We start from the raw sequence: 24,020 nt of genomic DNA, 5'->3' as shown, positions 1-24,020 counted from the left end.
ATTTTCAGCCTGCTTTGACTCAATGATTAAAAAGCTCAGGGTCTTGCTGTTATTTCATTCTTTAATAGGGAACATCAGCACAAGCTCTAAGTGTACAGTTCTAGCATCTTACCAAAGACTAACAAAGGGCAGGTAACTTGCTGGCCCATCGCCAAAACTCCTGCTGGCTCCAGAAGGACTTTTCTCATATTTAATAAAGCACGACCTACACAGCTTGGAACAGAGATGTGTCTGTACGTGCCACGCTGAAGAGATCACACAGATACTGTGAAACCGAGTCCCAGCTTTTTATTAAGCACCAGAAAAAGCATATTTGCAGCAACCTAAAAGTAGAGCCAGAGAAACAAGGACTGAATCCTCCTTAACCTCTGAGCAGGACAACCCCAAACCCCAACGTGCTGCATTTCACAAGTCAGCAACACCACTGGTGGTGCCAGCTGTGCTCTCCTGCCACGTCCCTCTGCACAACTCCCAAGGTGTGGACTTCCTGCTTTCCCATGGTTTTGCCACTTTAGTAGTCTCCTCCCAAAGAGCACACAAACCTGCCAATCATAGTTCTGTGGCTGCAGGTATCTTTTACTGAAAAAAAGATAACAAGGAATTTAAATCTTGAGGCATAGGTGCTTTAACACAGCTGTTTATTACTATAGTGAAATATTCAAACAAAACCACTGACTTTTTATGGAAACAATAAAAGTGCAAATGTATTTTGGCATTAAATAGGAAATGAATTTATAAATGTTTCATTAAAATGGGCTGACACTTTGAGCCTATAAACACTTTAAAATAAACCAAAACAATAGCAGCTGAACACTTCAGTTTAATCTTTGGTCTTATGATTAACCAGCAAAAAATAGTTGTACCAAGAATGTCCATTACAAACAGACACTTAAAATTTACATTATTCTGCAGAGATTCAAAATCAAGAGGAATGTTTGCAAGATATTTGGTCAGATAAAATATAATAATGCCTTTGAGAAATACAAAGCATTTTTCAATACAAAATGAAATCACATATATGAATTTTGGTATTGTAACTAAACTTGTTCTCTTTCAGGTGTGACTCCTCTTCCCAATAAATGTTCAATAAAATCAACTTCATTTGCACAGTCTTTGCAAAATTAGATTGCAGGTAAGAGAACCAAGAACCCACATTAGGGGTAAATAACATGCTCTTTCTTCTGTGTTTGTGTTTCAGTTTACACACACAGAGGGAACCACACCGAATCTATGGTACATTAGAACAGCTACAACCTTAACAAACAGGTATTCATAGCCTCATTCTGTGTGCAGTATCCATGGGCTGGGAGAGGAGGAAGAAGGCAAAAGGCTCACAGGATTACTCCTGTGGGTCAAGTTCTCTTTACACCTCCCTGCAGATAAGGCCGTCTGACAGCTCCAGCACCCTGCAGGTACCAGTGCTGTCAGTCTGCTGTGGAGTAAGATGAATACTGGAACAGAACCCAGCTTTTATCAGCTCCTTTTGTCAATCGTATTCATGAATGCACGCTTTATGGCAGACAAGAAAAATACATTTAATATCTCAATTGTACAACTGAGATGCAAGTTAATCCAATCTAAGAGATTTTCTCAGACCTCTCACCACCTGCACACGCATTGCCTTATGGCAGGATGCCCTCTCTCTTCAAGGAAGCTCACCCAAGCCTAAGGTGAAAGCAAACATATGCATTTTTCTCCCATCACCACCCATCACAAACTCAAAAATGTCTTTCTGAGCAAAAACTCACACTGAAGATCTGCCTGCATGGCTAATAGACTGAGGGTTTGCCTCACTTTTCATCCTGATTCAACTGCCTTGGAAATACTGTCAAAAGCAAACCCCACTTAAATCTCTTTTCCCTACACTCCAAATATGCTTGCTTTCAATAGCTCTCCTCCAATTTTACCCCATGTCCTTTGGCTTGTTTGCAGCATGTCTTCACTGAGAGTTTACCATCATCCTCACTCACCCCTCAGCCCAACCTTCATTTTCTAAACTATTTACATTCTCCACCATCTCTGTCATGCATTTTCCAATGCAAATTTTTTTTCCTGGCCTTACTACATTTTAGTGAGAAAGTCCTTCCCAAATCTATTTCAGATTTTCCTGCACTGTGGCAATACTACAAAAACGTGCATCTACCTTTTCAGAGAGAGACAGGGATGCAGTGATGTAAACTGACAGACAGCTGATTGAAGTGGTCATGATGCCAGAATTAACAGCCAAAGGGTTTTTAAGTCATGAGTTCAGGCAGCCACAATAACCTGGACTGGCCGTCTGGTTCTTCTTTGGGCAAAAGATTCAATGGCTTTGATTGCAGAACTGCATCTTATTTTAAATACCAACTAACACAAGTCTGGAAAAACAGAACATATCATGGTCTGCTACCAAAAAAAACCCGGAAATACCAAGGTAGCTGACTTAGTCTTAAATACCATGTGCAAAGAACATTTGATCAATACTACCTATAAATACACTATCTGTATTTGTAGAGGGAAGCACAGTGCTTCAAATACAAAAATAACCCAGCTTGCGGGTGTGACCTAAGGCTATAATTACCTGAAAATAAGACTGCAAGAGCAGTTAAAAAAATAGACAGAAGTAGGCAAACACATGCCTAGGGAGTGTTTCCATTTAGAAAAATAGATTTTTATAAAGCTTCATAGATTTTGAAAATGTTTGTTTTGTGCTCTGATGTACAGAACTGTGAATAAGTCACACTGGTACATCAGGGAGAGCAGGAGCAGATTAGTAACTTCAAGTTATCCTAAAGCTTCCCAAAAGTTACACTTGGTCCTTCATAATTAATTTCAGAGTGCTTACCTAGGACACAGTAATGAGTAATAAGGCACACACTCCTAGACACCAGCAATTCAGCAACACATTTTGGCCCTTAATACATCAAATACTTGAGCAGGTGACCAAATAAAGCAAGGATTTGAAATTCTGACTTTGGTGACACCCTGGCACATCAGGTTCCCATACAGCAGGTACCTGCACTGGGAGCCAAGGATATTTGCAAAGCTGGCTGCATTACAGCTCAACAGGTTATTCCAGAACTGGGACATAACCAGGCAAGAAGTAGAAACATCTGCCTGATGTTTATACTTAAAGGACACCAGAATCCGTAGCCTAAGACTACCATTGTACCACGAATTAGTACTAAATAATTTTGAAGTACCCTGAAATACTTTGCTTCCTCCTCCCCATAATAAAATAACGATTTTGCTATGGCATAGCACTAAAAAATCCCATCAGGTTATTTGGTTCAAACACTGACACAATCAGACAACTGGTTAGGCAGTCATCCAAAAATCCCACCAAACTCCTACCAGGGAGCAGGAGGGTGCAGCAGTCAGCTTTGGCACTGAGATTTGAACTGCTTTCAGATTTGTTCCAAAAAATAATACAGAATTTCTTAGTTTTGTTGTTGGTCCTTGAGGTAAAGCAAATTCTAAGAAAATAATACTTGAATACAGGAACAAACAATAAAACTCAACTAGAACCCACAAATGAACCTCAGAGTATTTCTTTCAAAGGTTTTCCTTAGGATGATTCAAATACCACTCCTTTAAGAAAATACTAATGCCTCCTCCATAGCAATATTTAGTGCAGCCAATTACCCTAAAAATAAGGCCTTTGTGAAAATAAAGTGCTATTTGTTTCCTTTTATCTCTATTTTAATCCTTTGTTACAACCTTCACTTGAACACAGCAATGTGCAACTAGATTCTTCATACTGTTATCAGAGAGGCTTCATTTCTTCCCTCAATTTTACACCAACGTGTTATATCTCTGTTCAGCACAATGTGCTCTATCACACAGGAAATTTAAAGCATGGCATAGAGCATTTTTAGCTGTGATCCACACCCATGCTCCAGTGCTCATCGCATTTTAAGAGCGTCTTGGTATGCTGAAGGGGGGTTGTTTGCACTTCCAGGATTTTTAAATCCCAAATGGATTTTCTGTCATAAAAGGTAAATCTCAAAAAAAAATGGCCAATTTTGCCACCAAGACAAGAAGTTAAAGTGGCTTTCTAAAAATATCAGTTTGAGCCTGTTAGTTTGCAAACAAGTCAACTGAACACAAGACTTTTCCACTAAGGCACTTCCCCAGAAATTTCACAATTTTCCCACGTACAACCAATGAGACTGAACAACAAGAATCACAATTTCAGTCTTGGTCTCTGGATTCGAAGTTTTCTCAGGTCAGGGACAAATCCACAGGACCACATTTAATCGGGTCCCACCTTCCTCAGGCTCTTGAAGGACCAGTGGGCTGCGACTGTGCGTTGCCCTGGAAGGGTCCACGGGTGACACCAGCTCACTCTGCCAGCGGCTCCTGCTTGGCCTCAGCGATGTGCCGGCACGGGGTGGGCACTGGCCGCAAGTACCGGGGATTGCTGTACATCCTGATGATGTGTGGGGCCTGGATCCAGGTGCTGATCAGCTGGAAGGCCACAAGGTCTAGCGTAGGCCCATCGAAGGCAGCCAGCAAGTTCACAGGGGTGGCTTCCTTGAGGAACCGGGGCAGCGCCACAGCCTCGGGGATGCTGGTGTTGCCCAGGAAGAAATCCATCAGCACCTGCTTGCGCAGGCAGTCCCGGAGGTACAGCACCAGGTCCTCCAGCCGCTCCACCAGGAACCGCTCATCCCAGGCCTCCAAGGGCCCCTGCAGCAGCACAGAGAAGAGGGCCGTCTTCAGGACGTAGGAGGAGAGCACTCGGCCCCACTGGGAGCAGAAGGGCTCCTCCAGGCCCTGCCCGCGGAGGTCCCGCAGGCCCTTGAGGATCTGCAGGCACTTGAGGTGGCAGGAGGAGGCCGGGGCCTGTTCCTTCAGCCAGCCCAGCAGACGCTGCTCCTGCCGCGAGGCGTTGAGGCCCCAGAGAGCCTCGGGGGCCGGGGGGCCCGGGGGGCTCTGGGGCGGCAGGGCTGTGAGGTAGAGGGCGTCGCCGAGAGGGATGGCCGGGATGAGGCGCACGGCCATGGAGATGTGGCAGCAGACGTAGTCGGAGCAGGGCAGGATGTGCAGCGTGGGTGGGTGCCCGGGGCAGGCCGAGAGGCTGATGCGGCAGCGCTCCTGCAGCCGGTACCGCACCGCGCCCAGGCAGCGCTGCAGGTGGCCCTGGAACCAGCGCAGCACCAGCCCCGAGGAGAGGTGGCTGCGGCCCTGCAGCTCCACGCAGAAGCCCTCGGCGAAGGGCCGGCAGCGCCGTGACCAGCCGTCCCTCGCCCGCAGGCCGCACACGAAGGCGCCGCGCGGCCCCAGCCCGGGGGCGCAGCGGGGCTGCGGCTCCAGGTGCGGCGGCAGCCGCAGGGGCACCAGGATGTCGAAGCAGTCGGGGCTGCGCACCTTGTGCTGCTCGTAGGCGCTGCCGATGCGCACGAAGTCCCCGCGCAGGCTGAGGGCGAGCGGGCCGGGCTGCAGCCCCTGCGCCTTGGCGGCGCGGACCAGCTCGGCCACCACCCGCCCGACGTGCGCCTTGCTGTGCCCCAGCACGTGCGGGGACACCCGCAGCTGCCGCTCGTGGAACCGCTCCAGGGCCCCGCGCCGCGCCCCCGCCGCACACCGCGCCCCGCCGCGCCGGGGGCCGCCGCCCGCCGCGCCGCAGCACCGGGCGAGCAGGCAGCCCAGGAGCAGCAGCGCCGAGCCCTTCAGCAGCGGCACCCCGGACCCCGCCGCCTCCTCCTCCGTCCCCGCCGCGTCCCCCGCGCCCTCGCCGGCCGCGCCGCCGCGCAGCGCCTGGTAGAGGCAGAGGAGCGCGGTGCAGAGCGCGGTGAGCAGCGGCCAGAAGCCGCGCACGCTGAGGGGGGCGGCGGGCAGGGCGCGGCGGGGGCTCGGGCCGCGGGGGGAGCCGCCGCCCGGCCCCGCAGGCGGGGAGCGCCCGCCCCCGCCGGCCCCCTCCTCCTCCGCCGCCCCGGCCGCCCCCAGCGCGGGCCGCGCCGCTGCTGCCCCCGGCCCCGCCGCGCCCCTGCCTGCCCCGGCCGCCGCGCCGCTGCCGGGCTTCCTCTTCCGACGGACGCGGCCCCGCGTCAGCCGCCGGCTGAGCTCAGAGGAAATGCCGCGGGCGGCGGCCCGAGGGCCGGGGGCGTTGTCCGACGGGGGCCGGCCCGGGGCGGGGAGCGGCGGGGGCCGCCCGCGAGGTCGCCGTTTCCCGCCTTCTCGCCGCCGCGCCGGGGGAGCCGCTCCGGGCCCGCCGAGCCCCGGCTGCCCCAAAAGCGGAGCGAGAGCCGCTCCGGGAGCACCGGGCACGCGGTTCCGTGCCCCCCTCACCGCCACACGGCGCTGCGGGGTGTCCTGGTGTGGAACGGGGTGTTTCTGTACCCCCGCACCGGGGCACGGCGGGTGGCGGGGAGCGCTGCGGTGCCGTGTCACGGGCTCCACGTTGCACGTTTTTCCTCAAATAAAAAGTGTTACATGCCTGTCCCGCTGCAGGGGAGGCTCTCCGGTTCCCAGCTCTGCCTGAGGGATTCGGTGCCAAAGGGACAGCAAAACCATTAGTGCCAGTGCACCAGGGTGTGGAGGGGCTGCTGCCTTACTAATAGTTGTTTGCAGTCAGAAACATTCAAAAGCCCCGAGTTTTTTACCTTGTGCCCAAGTATTCAGATATTAACAAACTAAAAGGGAAGAAAGAGCCCTGGGATATATCTGCACAGATACTTGAGATTATTTTAAAACACATATTTTTCTGGAAGTATGTAAAAGTCTCAAATGTTGATGGGGACAGGATCATCATCCTCAACTTCTGCTTGGTTTATAAACATTTACTGAGTTTTGAAGCTGTTTGCTGAAGTTTAAGAACCATCTGTGTAAGCATTCTGTGGTTTAATTTCAGGTGGTCATGTTCTTACTGCATTACTGAAACTTGCTGCATCTGCACACTGGCAATAAGTGGCCCTACGAAGGTGAAGAAGCAGTGCTTGAACACAAGAGACTGAACCCAATAAGCTGAAAATGCTGTAACAAAGGACCAGTCAGAGAATCGAGAGAAAGGCTGTACAAATGTTTGGTTATGCAATTTGTCTTTATATGACACAAAATATGACTTCAAATACATAAAAATCATACTTCACCAAAAGTAGCTTGTGTTTTACAGCCAAGATGCTGCACGCAAAGTCAAACTGGGTAATCAAGGTCAAGCAACCCAAATTAATTCACAGGCAACAAAACTAGGGTGAGAGTCAAGAGTACACTTGAGAAATACAAAGAGATGTCCTAACCACTCCAACTCTGACTCTTAGACTAACAATCAGGAGTTTGAGGATTTTTTTTAAATTAAAAATAAAGCAGATGTAAAGGTAAGAAACTGTAGGCAATTTTATAAACATCTCAGCCAGTACAGTATTCCATGCCCCACAACCAAAAGCATGTTTTCTGACAGCTGCAGGCAGCTGAGTCCACAGCCTTACTACTCAGAAATGTCATTCCTCAACAGTCATATCTTAGGGGGAAAAAAAAAAACCAGGAAGTGAAAAGCGTCTTTCTTCTCCACTCCTTGTTTTATGTTTTCCTATATTTCTTCACAAAGCCAAATAAGGGAACAAAAACATTCATTGTGCTGCTTATTGCCTGTGACCCCTCACTTCACTTTGTCCTGCACCCCCAAACCCCCAAACTGTTTAAAAAAACCACAGCTGTGCTGGTATTAAACCAATCCTTCGAGATGTTTCAACTGAAAATACTGTTGAACTCTGAACCCTTGGCCCATGCATTCAATTTTTACTAGCATGTGCTTTTTTACACCCTCAAGCCCAGCATATTCCACATGCCTTCAGGCCTTGCTACAGGCACACTGATTTTTGAAGACAGCCTGCACTCTCTTTTCACGCAGGGTTGATTTGATTAGCTGCACAGCCACGCTCAGGAGACAGACAGCTACACATGCAGGAGCTGGCACAGCCCTTTGTGCCTGCCCACGGGGTGACCTAGAGCTGAGCAGCACAGCAATTAGCCCTGTGGGACCTGTGTACAGGGGAATGCTGCAGCTTCCCAGCCAGCTGTGGGCCCCATGGGTGGGAGGAGATGCAGATGTCACCCCAGGCAGTGGGGCAGGCCCCAGGGCCAGCTGGCCAAAAGTGTGTGACCAGTCACACCAGGCCCACCAGTGCAAACACCAGCTCAGCACAGGCTCCAATGTGCCCAGATGCTGCTGAGGTGGGCTCTCTTAGGCTGCAGAGTGATGGGTTGTACACAAATAACCACGACCTTAAAATCAACCACAATGAATCCACAACACTGATTTTTACTACTGCTGTTTAAATTACCAGTGGGTCCTTTCCCATCTCCTCAGCCAGATGCAAGATGAGAGCTGTAGAACCTGAGGCTGATAAAAGGTGGCCAACAGCCTATTTTCTGAGGCTTGGCTGCTTCATGTCTCCCTGAGCACAGGGTGGGTCTCTGGTCAAAATGCTCAGTACATCAGAGGTGGGGGACATCACAGAGGTGCTCAGCTTTATGAAGTTTTTAATAGTAATTGCGTACTCAAGAAAAATAATAGGTTGTACACTAATAACCCTGACCTCAAAATCATGACCAGAGAGAATTCATAACATCAATTTTTACTACCATTGTTTAAATCACCCATTGTTTAAATCGATGTTATCTAAACACTCGCTTCAGAATGTCCCATATCCAGGATATCCTGTTCACTAAATAAGGAATAATGTTATTCTCAAACAAGCCTGAGCTAAAAATAGATATCCCAGTATATATGATCTGCATGATAGCTCTGGGGCAGATTTGCAGAGGCAAAAGGAATCATTGGGTTAGAGCATCCATTAAAGTTTCCCCACAGCTGGCAGTATTTCATCAGTCACATCTGTGTGACTGATCTGCTGCAGTATGCCAGACACTGTCAGATGTAGGCAGAACAGTCTGCATCATCCAAGTAGGTAGAAGAAAGTGGCAGAAAGACACCTGACATGGACAGGTGATGACATTTGTCTGGTGTTTCCACAATCTACCTGAGACACAAGCCTTAGACTTTCTCCCAGCTATCCCAGGTTGGTATCTGCCCTGGTGAACCAAAGCTGCATGTGGGGATCCCTTCCAGCACCAGTGATGTACAGCTGCTCTTCTACAGCAAGCGGGTTATACCTCCAACTTCTTATAGTGCTCTATTAAATGGACTATAGCAGAAAAGTAGAATAATTGATTACAAAAAAATACAAGATCTGTCACTCAACTTTATGCTCCAGTCATTACTCTTTTAATTATTTCCTCTGAAAGCAAAGTTGCCAGCACATCTCTCCCCCAGCCCACTGGGTGGTCCTGCCAGGGAGATGCCATGATCATGATAAACATTCTTCGCCTGCCATTCGTCTGACTGCCACTCCAGGTTTTATGGGATACTATTAACTACCATGCAAACCAACAGCATCAGGCAGACATGAATCCATCTTTTATTGTGGACTAATGAATCTCTGCCAGTCACAGCAGTAGGGGATGGGAGAACAGGCAAGGGTGTTCTTGCTACCATAACAGATGAGGAGACTCAGCAATCCAGGACTGAGGAGAGCCAAACCTCCAAAGCATGTGCATGGACATGGAAGAGTTTTGGGGGTAGGGGTGTTAGTGCACATTCCCTCTTAAAACATTTTCTGTTTAATAAGTGGGATGTTCTTGCCACCTCTGCCAGTCTGTTTGCTCACTAGCTATCAGCAGGGTGTAGCACTTCTTAATCTGAGAGTCTGCAAGCAGCCCAGGCTGCTACAAATCACATAGAGCCCAATACAGGATTTCCTTGCTGTAGAAGGATGGCTTCCTGAGTAACTCATACAACAACCTCTTGCCCAAGCTTGTCCTTATCACAAACAGAAATACCCTGGCTCTATGCTGGTGATCAGTACCAGCATCAGCTGGTTCATTTCCAGCTTGTCCATATCATTTGAAAAGCCTCAAGGACTACTTTTCTGCATAAAAACTTGTGTGAGCAGGGCATTTATACTTACCCATTACTCCAGCATTCAGGAAGCCATGTCTATATGTTTCCAGCTAAGCAATGAAACAAGAAAAAAAATGCACCAGCCTATGTACATCAGTGTCAGTTGGGATGCTGAGTTCTGTCTGACAAGCTGTGACCGTGGCAGACTGCCATCCCGTGTCCTCCAGAAAGCTGAAGTGGCTCATGTTGTGAAGAAATCCAACCACAGCATCAGAGAAAGGAAACATCTTTCAGCAAGAAGAATGCAAGTATACAACCATCATATGGAAAGGGGATCAGCAGTAACTGTGAATGTTTTTTACATTGAAAATGGAAACATGACAACTCTCCAGGTCAAGACCATAAGTCTTGCAAAGGCACTTTAAGTTCAGTATTTGATGTGATCCACATTTGAATGACAACAGTCATGCTGAGGTATAGCTTCCAGTGCTGTATCTAAACACTCCAGTTAACAAGCCCTGGTAGCTCTCCTAGGGTTGCAGAGGAGGTGATCACACTGTGCTGGTGACAAGGCCCCAGTGTGTCACCTTCCCCATGCAGGAGCCTGCTCAACCCTTCCCTTTCCCCACCACCCCCAGGGCTCAGCAGAACTTGTGGGTCTGAGAACCCCCAACATGGAATCCCCAGGCTTAAAAAGCATCAGATAGAGCCAAACCTTGCACATGCTTGTGCTAAAACAATTTAATAAAAAACAGTTTAATACCAATCTAATTAAATGTAAATTTAATCAGTGACTGAAATAGTTTAGTTTAATTAATGGTAAGTAACTGAAATTTGTATTTGCACTATAACTTGCTAAACTAATAAAAAGTGATCACATAGCTGAGCCCTAATGTGCTGATTAAAGGAGAGTAATTTATATGAGGATTGTAACAGTTTCCTTATACCAGTTTGGGTTGTTTTGCCATTTCTGTTTTTCATAAGAGAGTTAGAGACACTGGGCTTGTCCCACAGCTCCCTGCTGGTTTCAGCAGTGCTGTGGCAGTGTCACTGATGGTTTCTGAAGAGCAGCAGAATGGCAGCAGCTGCCCCCCTCCCCTCCAGTGACTCTCATTACTGGGTCCCAGCCGTGAGCCTGCCTGGCCTCCCTGCCTTTCAGCTTTGGACTTCTGTACCCCTAAGCTTGCCATGAAATTAGAGAAGGGGTTTTGTGCCTGACAAACAACCTGCAGCAGCGAGCTGCAAAGAGGAAGCTTAGGCACAAAGCATTGAGATACACCCTGCAGAATCAAAGGTAAGTGCACAACAGGGAACGAGCTCTGTTATCAGCTTACAGCCTCACATAATGAGATGATCCCGGCTCAGCTGACACTCCTCCTGATGAGCCTGGGCTGGATCACCCACCCAGGGAAAAGGAGGGAAAATACAGTGTAGGAGGAAACCTGAGTGAGGGAGGATCTGTCCAGGGAAACCAGCTTATCAGCACTTGGCAATTACAGTGGGAAAAGCTGATGCTCTGGCTCACAGCACCAGGTCTGCCAGGCTGGAGGGTAGTGGTAGCTCTAGGAAGCCTTGTCCTAGACCCTTACTGCATCCTCTCAAGGACAGAGAGGGAAAAAGCTAATGGCTTAAAAGGAAAGTGGCCTGTGGAAAAGGAAAAGCAATCTAAAACTGATCAAAGGACCCAAGCCAGCAGAGTTTCTCACCCTTGCATTCCCAGAGGGACAGTAGCAGAGGTCCTTGGGCTCAGGGAGGTTTCAAGGTTTCACCTCACAGCCACACATGGAGCCTGGCAGCAATCCCCAGCTGGGAGCATCTCCATCACGAAGGGTCATCCCAGCAACATCAGCCCATGCAGGGCAGTGTCCTCTGCACTGCTCTGGCCCACCTGACTTGGGTGCAAAGGTGCTGGGGGGATACTGCAGGCACTGCTCATCACTGGTGTAAAAGAAAACCTTGCAGCACAGTGCCTGGTATAGGAGATGTCTGCACCTGCAGTTGTTTAAATCATGCCTAAAAATCAGTCATGTAATCTTCCTGCTTCAAAGGAAATTCTTTACCTGCTGGGCTGCCCTGTGAGGTGTTGAGCATCACAGTGGTGGAGCCTGAAATCCCACCAGGATGGCTAATCTTGATCTCTTCCCAGCATCCCTCAACACCAATTTCTCAGGCTGTACCCTTTTAACTAAGATAAAACTTTCCACAGATCAATGCAAAGCAACACAATTACTTCATTAGCAAGAGAGCAAGTGCAGCATATTCCCATCTTTGTTCAAGGCCATTCAGATGAGCTCATTAAATGACAGCTATTTTTACATCTGGTGTCATAGGTTTCCTTATTACCACAGTGCCAACCACTTGATCAGAGGTGGGAGCATCTTTCATATTCTACCTAATTCAATTTAAATCTATTTTTTTAAATTACAACACAGAAGGCATCACATTTGCTCCCTGGAACTGTAAAATACGTGTTGCCCTCATCTCACATAGGTACAAACACAAAGCAAACTCACTGAAACAACAGGAATGGCACAGGCTTCCCTAAGGGAAACTGGGGTCAAGCCCAAATTGCCTCTACAACAAGCTAGTTCACAGTTGCATGTTATTTCTTACTTTACTTTCAGAACATGTTGTCTCCTGTTCCCTTTGCCATCTCTAAAGTGGTACCTGCAAATGGGGAAGAGAACAACGAATGTAAAAGGTTCACTTTTCCCTATCTCAGCATTGGTGGGAACAGATACATCCACGACCAGGCTGAAGTCCTACTAGTGTAAGGGAGTGGATCCCTTGCAGGGGGCTTCTACAAACATCTCATTAGCACTGGGCTCACCTTGCAATGCCCAGAACCAGCCCCTTCCTTAGCAGAAGGGTCACCAGTGCCTCTGGGATCTTTATGTCTGGGTCCTCTCTGAATGGAAAAGAATATGCTCGTACCTAAAGGAGGACATAAATCTTAGAGAAAGCATGGAGCAGTACAAGACACATACAGTGTTAAAGTGAAACTTGCACCCATTGCAGCACCCCCTTTGGGGACTGGGGATGTGGTACCACAGAGCAGAGATGTCCCAGCCACCTCCACAATAATTTGCTGATCCTGTGGAAGCAGAGGAAAGGGATAACCATGGTGAGCAAAGAATGAAGAACATGAGTTGAAAAATAAAGAACTGTTACCCACCCAAAACCAAGCTTCTGCTCAGATTGCAATTCTTTAAATGACACGGCTTTGTCCTCATATTAATGTGCTATTCTCCTCCCTCTCTCTGCTCTGCCTCCTGCCACAGTGTGACAGATGACAGAGGCTTGGGGAGAGCTGCCTCAGGCTGCATGAATTTCAAGCTCTCTCCGAAAGCACTTTGATACTGGAAGTTACACACTTGAAATTTCCATACCTTGTTCTCCTCGCTTTTCTGGGATCTGATCTGAGGGGAGCTTTAACAGCTCATCTCTGTGGGAAGATTTTTAGACATTTAAGAAGCATGAAATACTAAGGGTTGCATCTGAATTCACTAAGAGATTTCAGTTCACACAATTTCAGCACCAGTCTTTGGCTCTGGAATAAATAATAAACCCTCTTTCTAGATCAATTTTTGTCAGGTTCATGATTATAAGCATAAAAAACATATTTTAAATATCACTCCTAAATATATTAGAGAACAGTGAATTATTCACGTTGATTGAATGCTTCATTGGTTTTATTTCTCTCATTTTAATGAACCATTCACTTTTGGACGTTTATCCATTTATCTTACTTGAACTTGTTCACCAAATACTCTGTGTAAGCAATTTTGAACCAGTGGCTTTCTTGACACCACTTGTCTCCAGTATCCTCTGTCATTTCTGGTTTGTGCTGTGTATACAGCTTCTCATGCCCTACAGCAGTGATTTAGCTCCACAAACAGATGACTATCACAAAGAACAGATATCTCCCAAACAGTCAGCCAACAAGTCCATTTACAACAAGTCCATTTACACTGATCAAAGAAAGAGGGGGGAGTAGAAACACAGGTAACTTAAGTTTTAGAGCTCATCTTCATCCATCAGCAGAGGGCAAGCCATCCAGGTCAAAAACCACCTGAAGATAGTGGCCAGTATGGGGAAGCTCAAAGGCAGACAGGTTGTCCTCTCCTGGCCTCCAGTCATGCTGCAGGTCACTGGGACACCATGAAATCCAAACCACCTCCCCTCTGCTTCAGGGAACCCCAGCTCATGTGCTCAGCAGTGTGAACATGCCCTTTGTGACCAGCTCACCAAGAAGGGCTGGAAGACTTCAAGTCTAGGATAGACATAAATATACCTGTGTGCTCTCTGCATCCTGGCAGAGCCAGTGGAGAGCACCCAGAAGACCTGAAGATGTGGCCAGTACAAGGGTCTTGGCAGCTCTCCTAAATGTAAATGGTTCCAACTACAGCCCTGTTCCAGCCATCACCTGTGCCCCTGTCACCTACCCAGGCACAGTCAACTTCACCCCCAAATGCAGCTCAGAGCTGGTGATCACAACAGGGCTGTAGCACCTCTTATCTCTGGGAACAGCCTCTGAGTAAAAGGCACATGCCCAGTCCTTGGGTCAACAGATCTATATAGTATAAATAAAGAAGCACACACTGATGTGTATTTGCATAGATACTTTCACTGACCCATCGATAACCAAAATTGATTGTCACAGCAATACTTGCACTTGTAATTTGTTACCTTTGGAGCCGAGTTTGTGTCTGCCTGTAGTGCCCTGAAGCAGAGAACTGCCAGGTAAGGGGCACAGCTGGACTTGCCAATGACCAAATGATTCAAATCAGCAACACCTTATAAAATTACTTTAGATGCCAAGGAAAGTAAAACCCACAGAAAAATCAGAACCAACTTAAGTCCAACAAAGCAAAGAAAAATGAAACACCTAAAATCCATTTAAGAAGTTGCTTGATTTAAGGCAAATAGAGATGAGTAATGGCTATGACTTCTGAAACTTCATAGCATGCAAGTCTAAACACAGGGGCAAGAAGTAGGGGCATGGGTGCAGCTCCAGAGACCACACGGACTTTGATCCACTTGGGATTCTTTCTCCCTAACAACAAACAAACAAAAAGGAAAGCACACAAAACCAGCTACTGAATCAAGTCCACGCTGGTGTTGTAGCAACTTCAGATCACTGACTGTTTGTATGAGAAGCAGATTAATATCTTGGTATGTGGGAGAACTCAGGAATGAGTAAGTGTTGCCTAAGATGAAGAGGGTGAACACTGAGTAAGAGCAGAGTGTGAAACAATAATTGCCAGATACAGGAAAATTTATCACTGTTTTTAAAATGTGGATAAATATTCTCTAGGAAATCTTCTCTAAACTTCTCTTGGTTTTATGCTGTTTTCATAACACATGCAGGTCATGTAATTTGTTCTGTTGGTTGCTCTTTGCTGTGACTTACAAGATGTCATAAGTGAAATGTTTGGGATTAGGTTTTTGGGTTTTTTTTTTAGTAAATCAAAAGACAAGTGTTTTAGAGTTCTGCTGATTATTCCTAACTTACTATAGGTCAGCCTGGAACAAGTACTCAGTATTAGAGGACAGATGGAGGGTGTATCACAACACATCACCTAAAAGCAAAGGCTGTAGCAGTACCATATGTATTTGGGCAAATGTAGGGAAAAAAGAAGGAAAAAATATAACCATGCATTTTCTTGTTAATAGGAAAGTCACTGAAAACAAGACACAGGGCTTTCACCACTGGTACTGGTGAGTTATTTCTGTTTGAATACCAAAGCTATAGAAAATGATGAGTCAGTAGGAAAGAAATAATGAACTATTAGGTCACTCCTCAGGGCACTTCAAAGCAGTGGCTTCATGTAAACATTTTTATCCCAGAAGTTTGCAACACCATATCCAAGCAATACATCAGGTGGGTCCAGGTGGCTGCTTCAGCAGTTATGAATTGCCAGCGATGCAAGCTGAAAACCAGGCCATACTTCTCCTGCCTTATCCATGCAAAAATCCCATATGGAGCAACAATCCATGGGAAAGCTTCAAGAATACCCATACCAGCTTACCAGGATAAATCCTCTTGCTGGTCACCAGCCTGAAACATCCAGTGAACATCAGGATTCATATCCCATCTGCTGGAGAGGACCATATGTTCCAGCTTATGCTGAACTAGTGCTCTGTGCTGCAAGACTCTGCATTTATGACAAATGATAAGCAAACACAGCCAGCTCCAGAGTCTGCATATATAAACACGTGTATCTGTCATCTTCCTTTGCAAGGCTCTTCTCCCAAGAAGAGAGAACTGATTTCTCATGTGTTATCCCTCTAAACATATGCCCCATGTCTTACAAGACTCTCACATTTTGTGTAAACAATAGCACTTGTGTCACTTAAAATTGAGATATAATTATTTCTCATTAGCAAGTATTGCTGTAATATTTGGGTGGGAGGAATTGAAAAGCAGACAGCTGTTAATTTAAAAAAAAAATAAAAAATCAAACAAACACATTTCAACCACTTTCAAAGTCTTCTTTCAACCACCTTCAAAGTCTTCAAGTAAACAGCATTTTTCCTGCCAGTCAGAACAATGAGAGCTGACAAGATGAGATGTGGAAGACAGCTCCTCACCCGTCACTAGCAGTTAGCTTTCCAGGCCAGGGCTGGAATCAAGCCATTAAGCCACCCTTGCAGAATAATCTCACCAGTGATTTTAAGTCCTGCTTCTGTTCTTTTGCTGAACAAAAAACTCACTTGAAAGCACATTTTCACATACCAGGAGTGCTGTATGGTTAGTACAGTAATACAGACAGAAGGTTCAGCTCCTCTCAAACTGTATTTCCAGTGTATTTTGGCCACAGACTTGATAAGTGACCACAGGCAAGTCACTAAAGCCTCCAACAAGTTTAACATGGAGCATCCAATTATCCCCATTGCTGTTGGGCTGAGAGTTGAGCAGAAACTTTTATCTGTAGTAGACTTGGCCTTCTCTTAAGCCAGCCCTAAAGCAAAGTCCCTTTCTCATGGGAATGCTTCAGGCTAGCAGAGGAGAGACTCACTCCTGAGAGTGGGACTCTGCTTCACCTGTCTTGGGATCCACAGTCATTGGCATGGGGAACTTAGGACAACACATCCAGAGAGCAAAGGTTCCTCTGTGTTTTGTCATTTGGGCATCAGTCCTGGGAAGCAACATGTGCGTGTTCCCCTTCCTCAGGAGCTGGGTGCCACCTCTGAAGCAGGTCTCTGCCCCACAGGAGGGAGGAAACAATCTATCATCAGCAAGGTGGGACAGTTTTAAATTAGACATAGGCTACTGTTTAAAGAAGAAACTTACTTTAATCCAGAGATAGCAACAGAGATCAACAGGACTGAGTCATCTGCCTTGACACTGCATGTCTGTCTGCTCCTATAAGCAAATGCTTTTCACTCCACTTAATGTTTTATGCATTTGCATACACAGTTAGCAGCCTCTGATTATATAGCTGCCCTCAAACCCCAAGCTTGAGAGAAACTCTTGACAGCCTGCTAAAAAAAGGCTGGCAGAACTTGCCTTCAAAATGCACTGCAAAAAACCTCAAATCCCCCTCACCCACTGCTGCCCCTGCTCTGACCCAGGCAGCTCAGTACACTGGGAAGGTAAGATCTGAGGGATCTAATAGTTGTATAAATCTACTCAAAAACTATTTACCAAGATAGTAGAGGCAAACTCTTCTCCATGGTGTCATATGACATAACAAGCAGCAGCAGCAGCAGCAGCAACAGTCTTGCAAGCTTCAGGATAGATACCAGGAAAAAGCATCACTGGTAATGCAGGACCAGAACAGGCTGCCCATAGAGGCTGTGGAATTTCTGTCCTTGGAGGTTTTCATCACGTGGCTAGAAATAGTCATGGCTGACCCCCTTTAGTGCTGGCCAGTCCTGCCTCCAGCAGGAGGTTGGACAAGATGACCTCTAGAGTTCCTTTCCACATAACACTGTGTGATTCCTGGGCTTCCATCAGAACACCATGTACTTCCAGCTAAGAACAGGCAGTGCCATGGCCAGAGTTTGTGAAACAAAGACATTCAGCACCAAACCCCGACTTTCTAAATATCAGCATGGGGGTATTATTCTGCATCTTAACACGATGAAACACTGCTGCTGCCATAAGCTGTATTACTGGACACAGAGGTACCACCTCTGCTCTGCTCAGCTTTGGGTTCTGCTCTGCAAAACTGTAGCACAACGTGGTACTTCTCAAAAACACCCGAAGGACAACTGCCATTGTCCTAAATCCATTCAGATTTTTCAACTCAGACATCCTGGGAAAACTGAAGTAACAAATAGTATCTTAAACAATCTCCTCCCTTACCACATACATTCCTCCTTTAAACTGTCCAATATTTTTACCTTATTCCTTTAAGCTTCCCAGGCTAAAAAAGTATGTGCAGAATTCAAGGCAAGTGACATGCCACAACTTCGAAGCTAGTGACAAAAAATTACTAGCATACCATTTGAAATTATGTCTTCCCTAAAGCCAAGAAACAAGGCACACACAAGTGAAGACCCTGTCAATCTTCCCCACCCCCTGTTTTGAAAACACAGCATTTCACAGCCCTTCTGTCTGATCCAGGCTCCTTTTCCTCTGTCAACATGACCAGAGTTCATTGAGAATCACTGTGATAACAGACTTGTATAAGCTATATACTTTGGCCTGTGCCTGCCATTAACCCCTGTTGAGATGACTAAGTTATTAGTTAGCTTAGTTCTGCCTCAAAATAACATCAAAAAAGTAACTACAGCCTTGCAGCAGCTGTATAATCATTCTGTACAGTACTGAGCATCTCTAGTCGTTTTGTAACCTCCTACTATTTTTTTTCAGTCTTTTAAAAGCCAAAATAGGTTTTTAAACAAAGTCTCTTTTTCCTGAGAAAAATGAAAACCAACTCCATTTTCTGTGTAAAAAAACAACAAAAGAAAGAGTAAACTACCAGTGAACAGGGAAATCCATAGCCATTGGAAGTGGCAGAGGAACAGCCCACGCACATTATAATGGATGGGCAGAAATCTGCTGCTCCAGTAAAGAAGGACCAAATCCTGCTCTGGAGTATAAAGCAAAGTTATTCTCCCAACTCACATTTTATGCTCACAGCTAGAAACAGTGTTACTGTTTGACACCCTAATCAAATGTGCAGGATGTGTTCAGCTGCCGAGGACAAAGAACTCCCTATGAGCACTTCCAGAGTTACAGCAGATATGACCAAACACACTGATCTCACACAGCGACCTCCCTTTGACCAGAAGAAATACATTAAACATGAGATTTGTCTCTTAAATGTTACCCCAAGTGAGCAGTGTGTGCTGGTCTCGGAGGCCTCCCACGTCTTGGACAATCACATGAGCACTTGTGTTGGAAGCCAGTCCCACCACTGCTGAACACCACCGCAGACATCTTCGGGAAACCTCTGTGACCACAGCCTTGGAGAACACCAGGCTTCAGCTGAGAACCACCTCTCTAGGAAAGCCCCACAGATGCCATGTCCAGCTTTCAATCCTGATGCAATGACTAAAAGACCAGGAACTGTCTGGCTCTGTTTCAAGTTTCTGTCCCAGGACCATTGTATTTACGGGTGTGCAAATTGTGGCTTTGAGTCAAAATATACTCTGCCCTTCCCTCTCCCCCTCCCAGCTCTAATAATGGACTTACAAAAGATGCTGTCCCATGCTGCCCCTGGTATTAAAGACTTTACAATGGACTATTCATCAAGCAATCCTTTTTCCTTCTTTTCCTCAATTATTAAAGCTGATGACTTACACAACTGCACTGCACAGGCTTCCAATACCATTTTTTACCCCTCTGGTCACTTAAAATTAGCCATTCTTTTGTGCCAATTCCTCTCTCCTCCAAATTACCTAGGAATTTTCCACATGCATATTGAATGCTTTAGAGAAATTAAGGCAAGAAATCTGCTAGATGTAATTTTTGTTCAGTGAATTGGTTAAGTTAGGGAAGATATTGCATTAGTCTAACAGGACATACCTTTAGCAAACTTGAGTTTTCACACATGTGGTTCACAACTGTCTGGGGTTGAGGCAAATAAAATGAGAATCCCTTAGAGTTCTCTTCTGATTATGCAGTCCCTGATTTAGCTTCCAGTTCCTCAAGTTACTCCAGTGGGTGTGCAAACCAGTCATAGATAAGAGAACCAAATGCTACTTTGCTACAATGTAAATAACATCAGTAGTTTGAGTATAACCAGGTAACACTTGAAACAGTTGGACAGAAAATATTTTTAAATGGTCAAAGTGCCAGTCATAATAAATCACACAGAATAGGAGTTTCTCTGCATTAAGATTTAGCTTTCAGTCTAAGCTCCTCCACAAAAAAAAAAAAAAAGGATAAATAATCCTCTTTAAGAAGCCTTTCATGTCAAATTACACACCAATCAGCACCTACAAACACTAACAGAGCTACTAAAAAGGTAGACCCAGACGTGCCTGGATTAAATGCTGTCTGAAGCAAAGTAAGATAAGCTTGAAAGCTCTAACAGAATATTAAATGTAGTTCCATAGGTGGTCCAAGTTGCTCTCTCCATCTGCTTTGTGTCAGGAATCAGTTCTTTTACACACACACTTGGGTCAAAAAATCCCAAACCAAACAAACCCAAGAAAATACCAAACAACAACAATAACAGAATCCCACCACAACAAAAAAAAAACAACAAAGGAAATAAAATTTTACTGAAAGAATTTAGAACTGCACCTGAAAAACAACCCACCCCAAAACACAAAGAAGTCTTTAAGTAAAATTGGTCTTATAATACCAATCTTTATTCAATACAGATTGAAAATAAATACTTGCCAGTAGTTCACTTACTCTGAAAACAGAAATCAAAAATAATCTACTTCATCAGTATTAACCATTTCAAAATTAGCTGATGAGCTCCAGCTTATTTCAAGTACACATAAATTTCAAGGCAACAGAGAATGTATTTATAATTTTTATGTGTGTATACATACACACATATTGCATATATACACATATTTTGCTGCCACCTTGTGAACAGTCTCTGAATAGGGAGGTTTGGTTCATACAGACCCAACTCTGCCACCTTTGCTCACATTTAGACCAACTGACTTTAACACAGATACTTTTTAAATAGGTGCTCAATGTGACAAAGGATGACTGAATCAAGTGCTTAGTGCAGAAAATTTTAAAAGGCTGAATATAAGAGCTCTTACTCTTCCACAATTTCCATGCACTTGTGTCCCAGTTTATTGCCACAACCATTCTGGAAAACATCACTAAATTCTTTCTGATAAAAATATTGCAGCTTTGCATCCAAGTTGTATGGCTGTCTTCAAAACAGAATAAGCTGGTGTCTGTAAAAAGAATAAAAGATTAAATACATCTCCTGAAGTGTTTTGCTTGAACCAAAATGTGATAAGGAATAGTAAACATCGTATAAAAACAAAACACACACACAAAAAAATCCCACCTGCATTTGTAGTCTGATTGACCATAGAGAAAACTAAACTAAAACCTATCAGCTTTGCAGAATATTTCCATTTCTCCACAAATGTAAGTCAGGAGAAAAATAAGGAGAGAAGCCACACGCTTCTCATCTATTATTCCAGGGAGCACAGAATTCAGTTCAGTATTTCACAATTCCTAACAGGGTTGTGACCATCTACCAAGATGATGCCTCAAGTTCCCAGCTGTATGGGTAGCACTTATTAGCCTTATCTTCAAAAGTATCTAATCTAAACTTAAATTACAATAAAATTTAAAATTTTGCAGAGCAAACCTCTGGGGAAAACACAGTCACTTCAACACCTGACATGAGTTCCAACAGATTTGGTTGTCCTCCAGAAAAATGAAAGCTGTAATATTGCAGGGCTTTCTTCTATGGATCTTTGGGAAAGAACAACATTTTACTTACTGCTTCTGCATCATGCTCTATCCCAATGTCATGGTGCTCCCGTTCATCATCCCGAAATTGCTTTATTACCTTTAAAAATAGCAGGTAATTAGCAAGTCTACTTTGCAGACAAATCAAGGTAGCTGGTACACAAAACTATCTGCCATTGACCACTGCATGCACCACAGCAAGCTGAGGTCTCTCAAGAAACTTCTCAAAGATCTGAGTCTCTAATTCAGAAAGAAGGGAATTCTTTACAGTATTCTCCAAAGAAAGTCTTTAAGGCCAAGGTGCTGTTTAATATATTACTATCTTTTTCACTGTTTCAAAAAAACTTATAGTCACAGTAAACTTGTAACACTGATTAGTTTCACATGCACACATACATTATTCTGACAATCTGAATAAGGAAATTAAGGTCTTTTTCTTGCCAATCACTAGGAATGTTTCCCTGCAGGCCAACTGGGATTTTGTCTATTCTAAAGAACTCTTTTTTCTTTTTGAGTTTTTCAACTGGGACCAAAAGGCACTGTGTGCAGTTCTGGGCCCTGCAGTTTAAGGAGGATGTGAAGGTACCTGAATGTGTTCAGAGCAGGGCAACAAAGCCACTATGCAATCATATTTCTGCCTTTTGTTTCCCCTTCAAACCCTTCCTTTCAATTAAAATTAATCAAAATTAAAGCACAATTCTCCCACTCAAAAGGGAAATGCTGAGTTACTGAAAATACGCTGAAGATAACCCAATATATATTTTAATTTTGGTACTTGATCAATTTGGTGCTGCTGAAGGAAAAAAAAAACCTTTTATCTTAAAAGTTTCTGCTGACTTCAGCATTCTGAGTGACAGACACAGAGAGATCTACTGTAAATTCCATGAGCATGTCATTTTTAAAAGATTAAAGTTGCATCAGGTGATTCAAGGAGTTTGTTAAGCTACTTTTTAAGTCAGTTAAATACCTGCAATAGTTCTTTGTACTTTTCTGGATCTTCTTCCATCAGAGTTCGGATCTGGTTGTTGTAGTGGTCTGATATACTCTCTTCCACTGCCACTGTGCAAGCCATGGCACCCTTCTTTCCCAGCAAAGCACTTCCAGCCCCTGTGGTTGTGGTGCCAAACATACGAACACAATGAAATCTGAAGCAACACAAATAATTTGCACATTTGTAGACTTCATAAAATGACAACAACAACAACAATACATACCCACCTAAAACAAAACCTGCTACATTCCAGAAAGGCAATAAAACAGTAGGTCGAACTCTGTATGCAACCATGAGCTCATTGAACTTTTTCAGGTGGACTTTTTCTTGATTCCACATTTGCTGCAAAAGAGTCAGATCACAGTGAAGTAAAAAATCACAGAAGTTAAACGTTTCCAATAAAAGTAATAAACGCAAAGAAAAACGAAACAAAACCACACTGTGACAGCTGAGGTAACACTATAACATCACAGAGAAAAAATGAAGAAGGGCAGACGAGGATAGTAACAAAAAGGCAACATAAAAACATTTGGGAAAATAGGACAACACTACAGCATCTGTAGTACTGGTAACTTCCTTAGCAAGTAATCCCACCCCTCTTTACAAACACACCCGTTTGGACGTGCTTAGAAAAAGATGTACAACAAACTTGCCACGAAAGCGATGACCTTTCACCTTCATCCGGCGCTGTTAATTAGACGCAAATTAACACAGCGCTCGCCCCCAGGCCCACTGACCTGGATGACCGGTCCCACGCTCGACCTGCCCAGCACGGCCATTTGCCCCGCGTAAATGCGGTTGGCCCCGTACTCCCCCGCGTGGTCTACGCGGATGATGCGGTCTATGACGGGCTTGTTGATGCCCTGTGGAGCCGCCTGCGTGCTGCACGGTCTGGGAGCGGCCCCGCCGGCGGGCACAGGCCGCGGACCTGTCGGAGAGACAAAGGTGACACGAGCTCCGCTACGCCCAGCCCCGGCCGAGGCGCTGCCCCCCGCGGGGCCGGGCGGCGGTGTGGGGACAGGCAAGGAGCACAGGGCAGGGCCCGTACCGGGCCCGCAGCGGAGGCACCGGCGCCGCCCCAGTGAGAGCCGCACCGCCGGGACCGCGGCCACCGCCGCCATCGCGCTGATCCACGGCGGCTCCTCCGTGACGTCATCACCGCGCGCCGGGCTCCCGCCCTATCACGACTCCGATTGGCTCCCCCGAGCCGCCGCATTGGGCAGCCCAGCTGTCAGTCAGAGCCGGCGTCTCCCGGTTGCCGTGGGAACGGGGGCGGGGCTCACCATTCCCGC

General features: G+C 45.6%; 2 protein-coding genes across 2 annotated transcripts; both read right to left on the bottom strand.

Moving 5' to 3' along the window:
- Positions 1-342: 342 nt before the first annotated feature.
- ITPRIPL2 (ITPRIP like 2) lies at positions 343-9,954 on the bottom strand. The gene is made up of 2 exons (XM_051776941.1): positions 9,951-9,954; positions 343-6,398 (listed from the first exon to the last, which is right to left on the bottom strand). The coding sequence occupies exons 1-2, from the start codon at positions 9,952-9,954 to the stop codon at positions 4,324-4,326; spliced, it is 2,079 nt and encodes a 692-aa protein (XP_051632901.1). The 3' UTR covers positions 343-4,323.
- A 10,680-nt stretch (positions 9,955-20,634) lies between these two features.
- Positions 20,635-23,920, bottom strand: COQ7 (coenzyme Q7, hydroxylase). Its single transcript, XM_051808789.1, has 6 exons — positions 23,777-23,920; positions 23,466-23,656; positions 22,956-23,070; positions 22,705-22,844; positions 21,769-21,837; positions 20,635-21,208 (listed from the first exon to the last, which is right to left on the bottom strand). Exons 1-6 carry the CDS (start codon positions 23,847-23,849, stop codon positions 21,131-21,133), a joined length of 666 nt encoding a protein of 221 aa, XP_051664749.1. The 5' UTR covers positions 23,850-23,920; the 3' UTR covers positions 20,635-21,130.
- Between the last annotated feature and the right edge of the window lie 100 nt (positions 23,921-24,020).

Source organism: Manacus candei, unplaced genomic scaffold, assembly GCF_025592945.1.
Source record: "Manacus candei isolate 608988 ecotype Guabito, Panama unplaced genomic scaffold, ASM2559294v1 h1tg000002l, whole genome shotgun sequence".
In the NCBI taxonomy this organism is placed as follows: Eukaryota; Metazoa; Chordata; class Aves; order Passeriformes; family Pipridae; genus Manacus; species Manacus candei.
The sequence above is the reverse complement of the archived record's forward strand: the minus strand, read 5'-3'. Positions and strand labels throughout refer to the sequence as shown.

Bases quoted from the DNA above. Each gene is read 5' to 3' on its own strand.
- COQ7 (XM_051808789.1), bottom strand. From the start codon at position 23,849: ATGGCGGCGGTGGCCGCGGTCCCGGCGGTGCGGCTCTCACTGGGGCGG. The intron at 23,071-23,465 runs GTCAGTGGGCCT...ACTCTTTTGCAG, and splicing joins GCGTGGGACCGGTCATCCAG to CAAATGTGGAATCAAGAAAA. The intron at 21,838-22,704 runs GTATTTAACTGA...CTATTTTTAAAG, and splicing joins AGTACAAAGAACTATTGCAG to GTAATAAAGCAATTTCGGGA.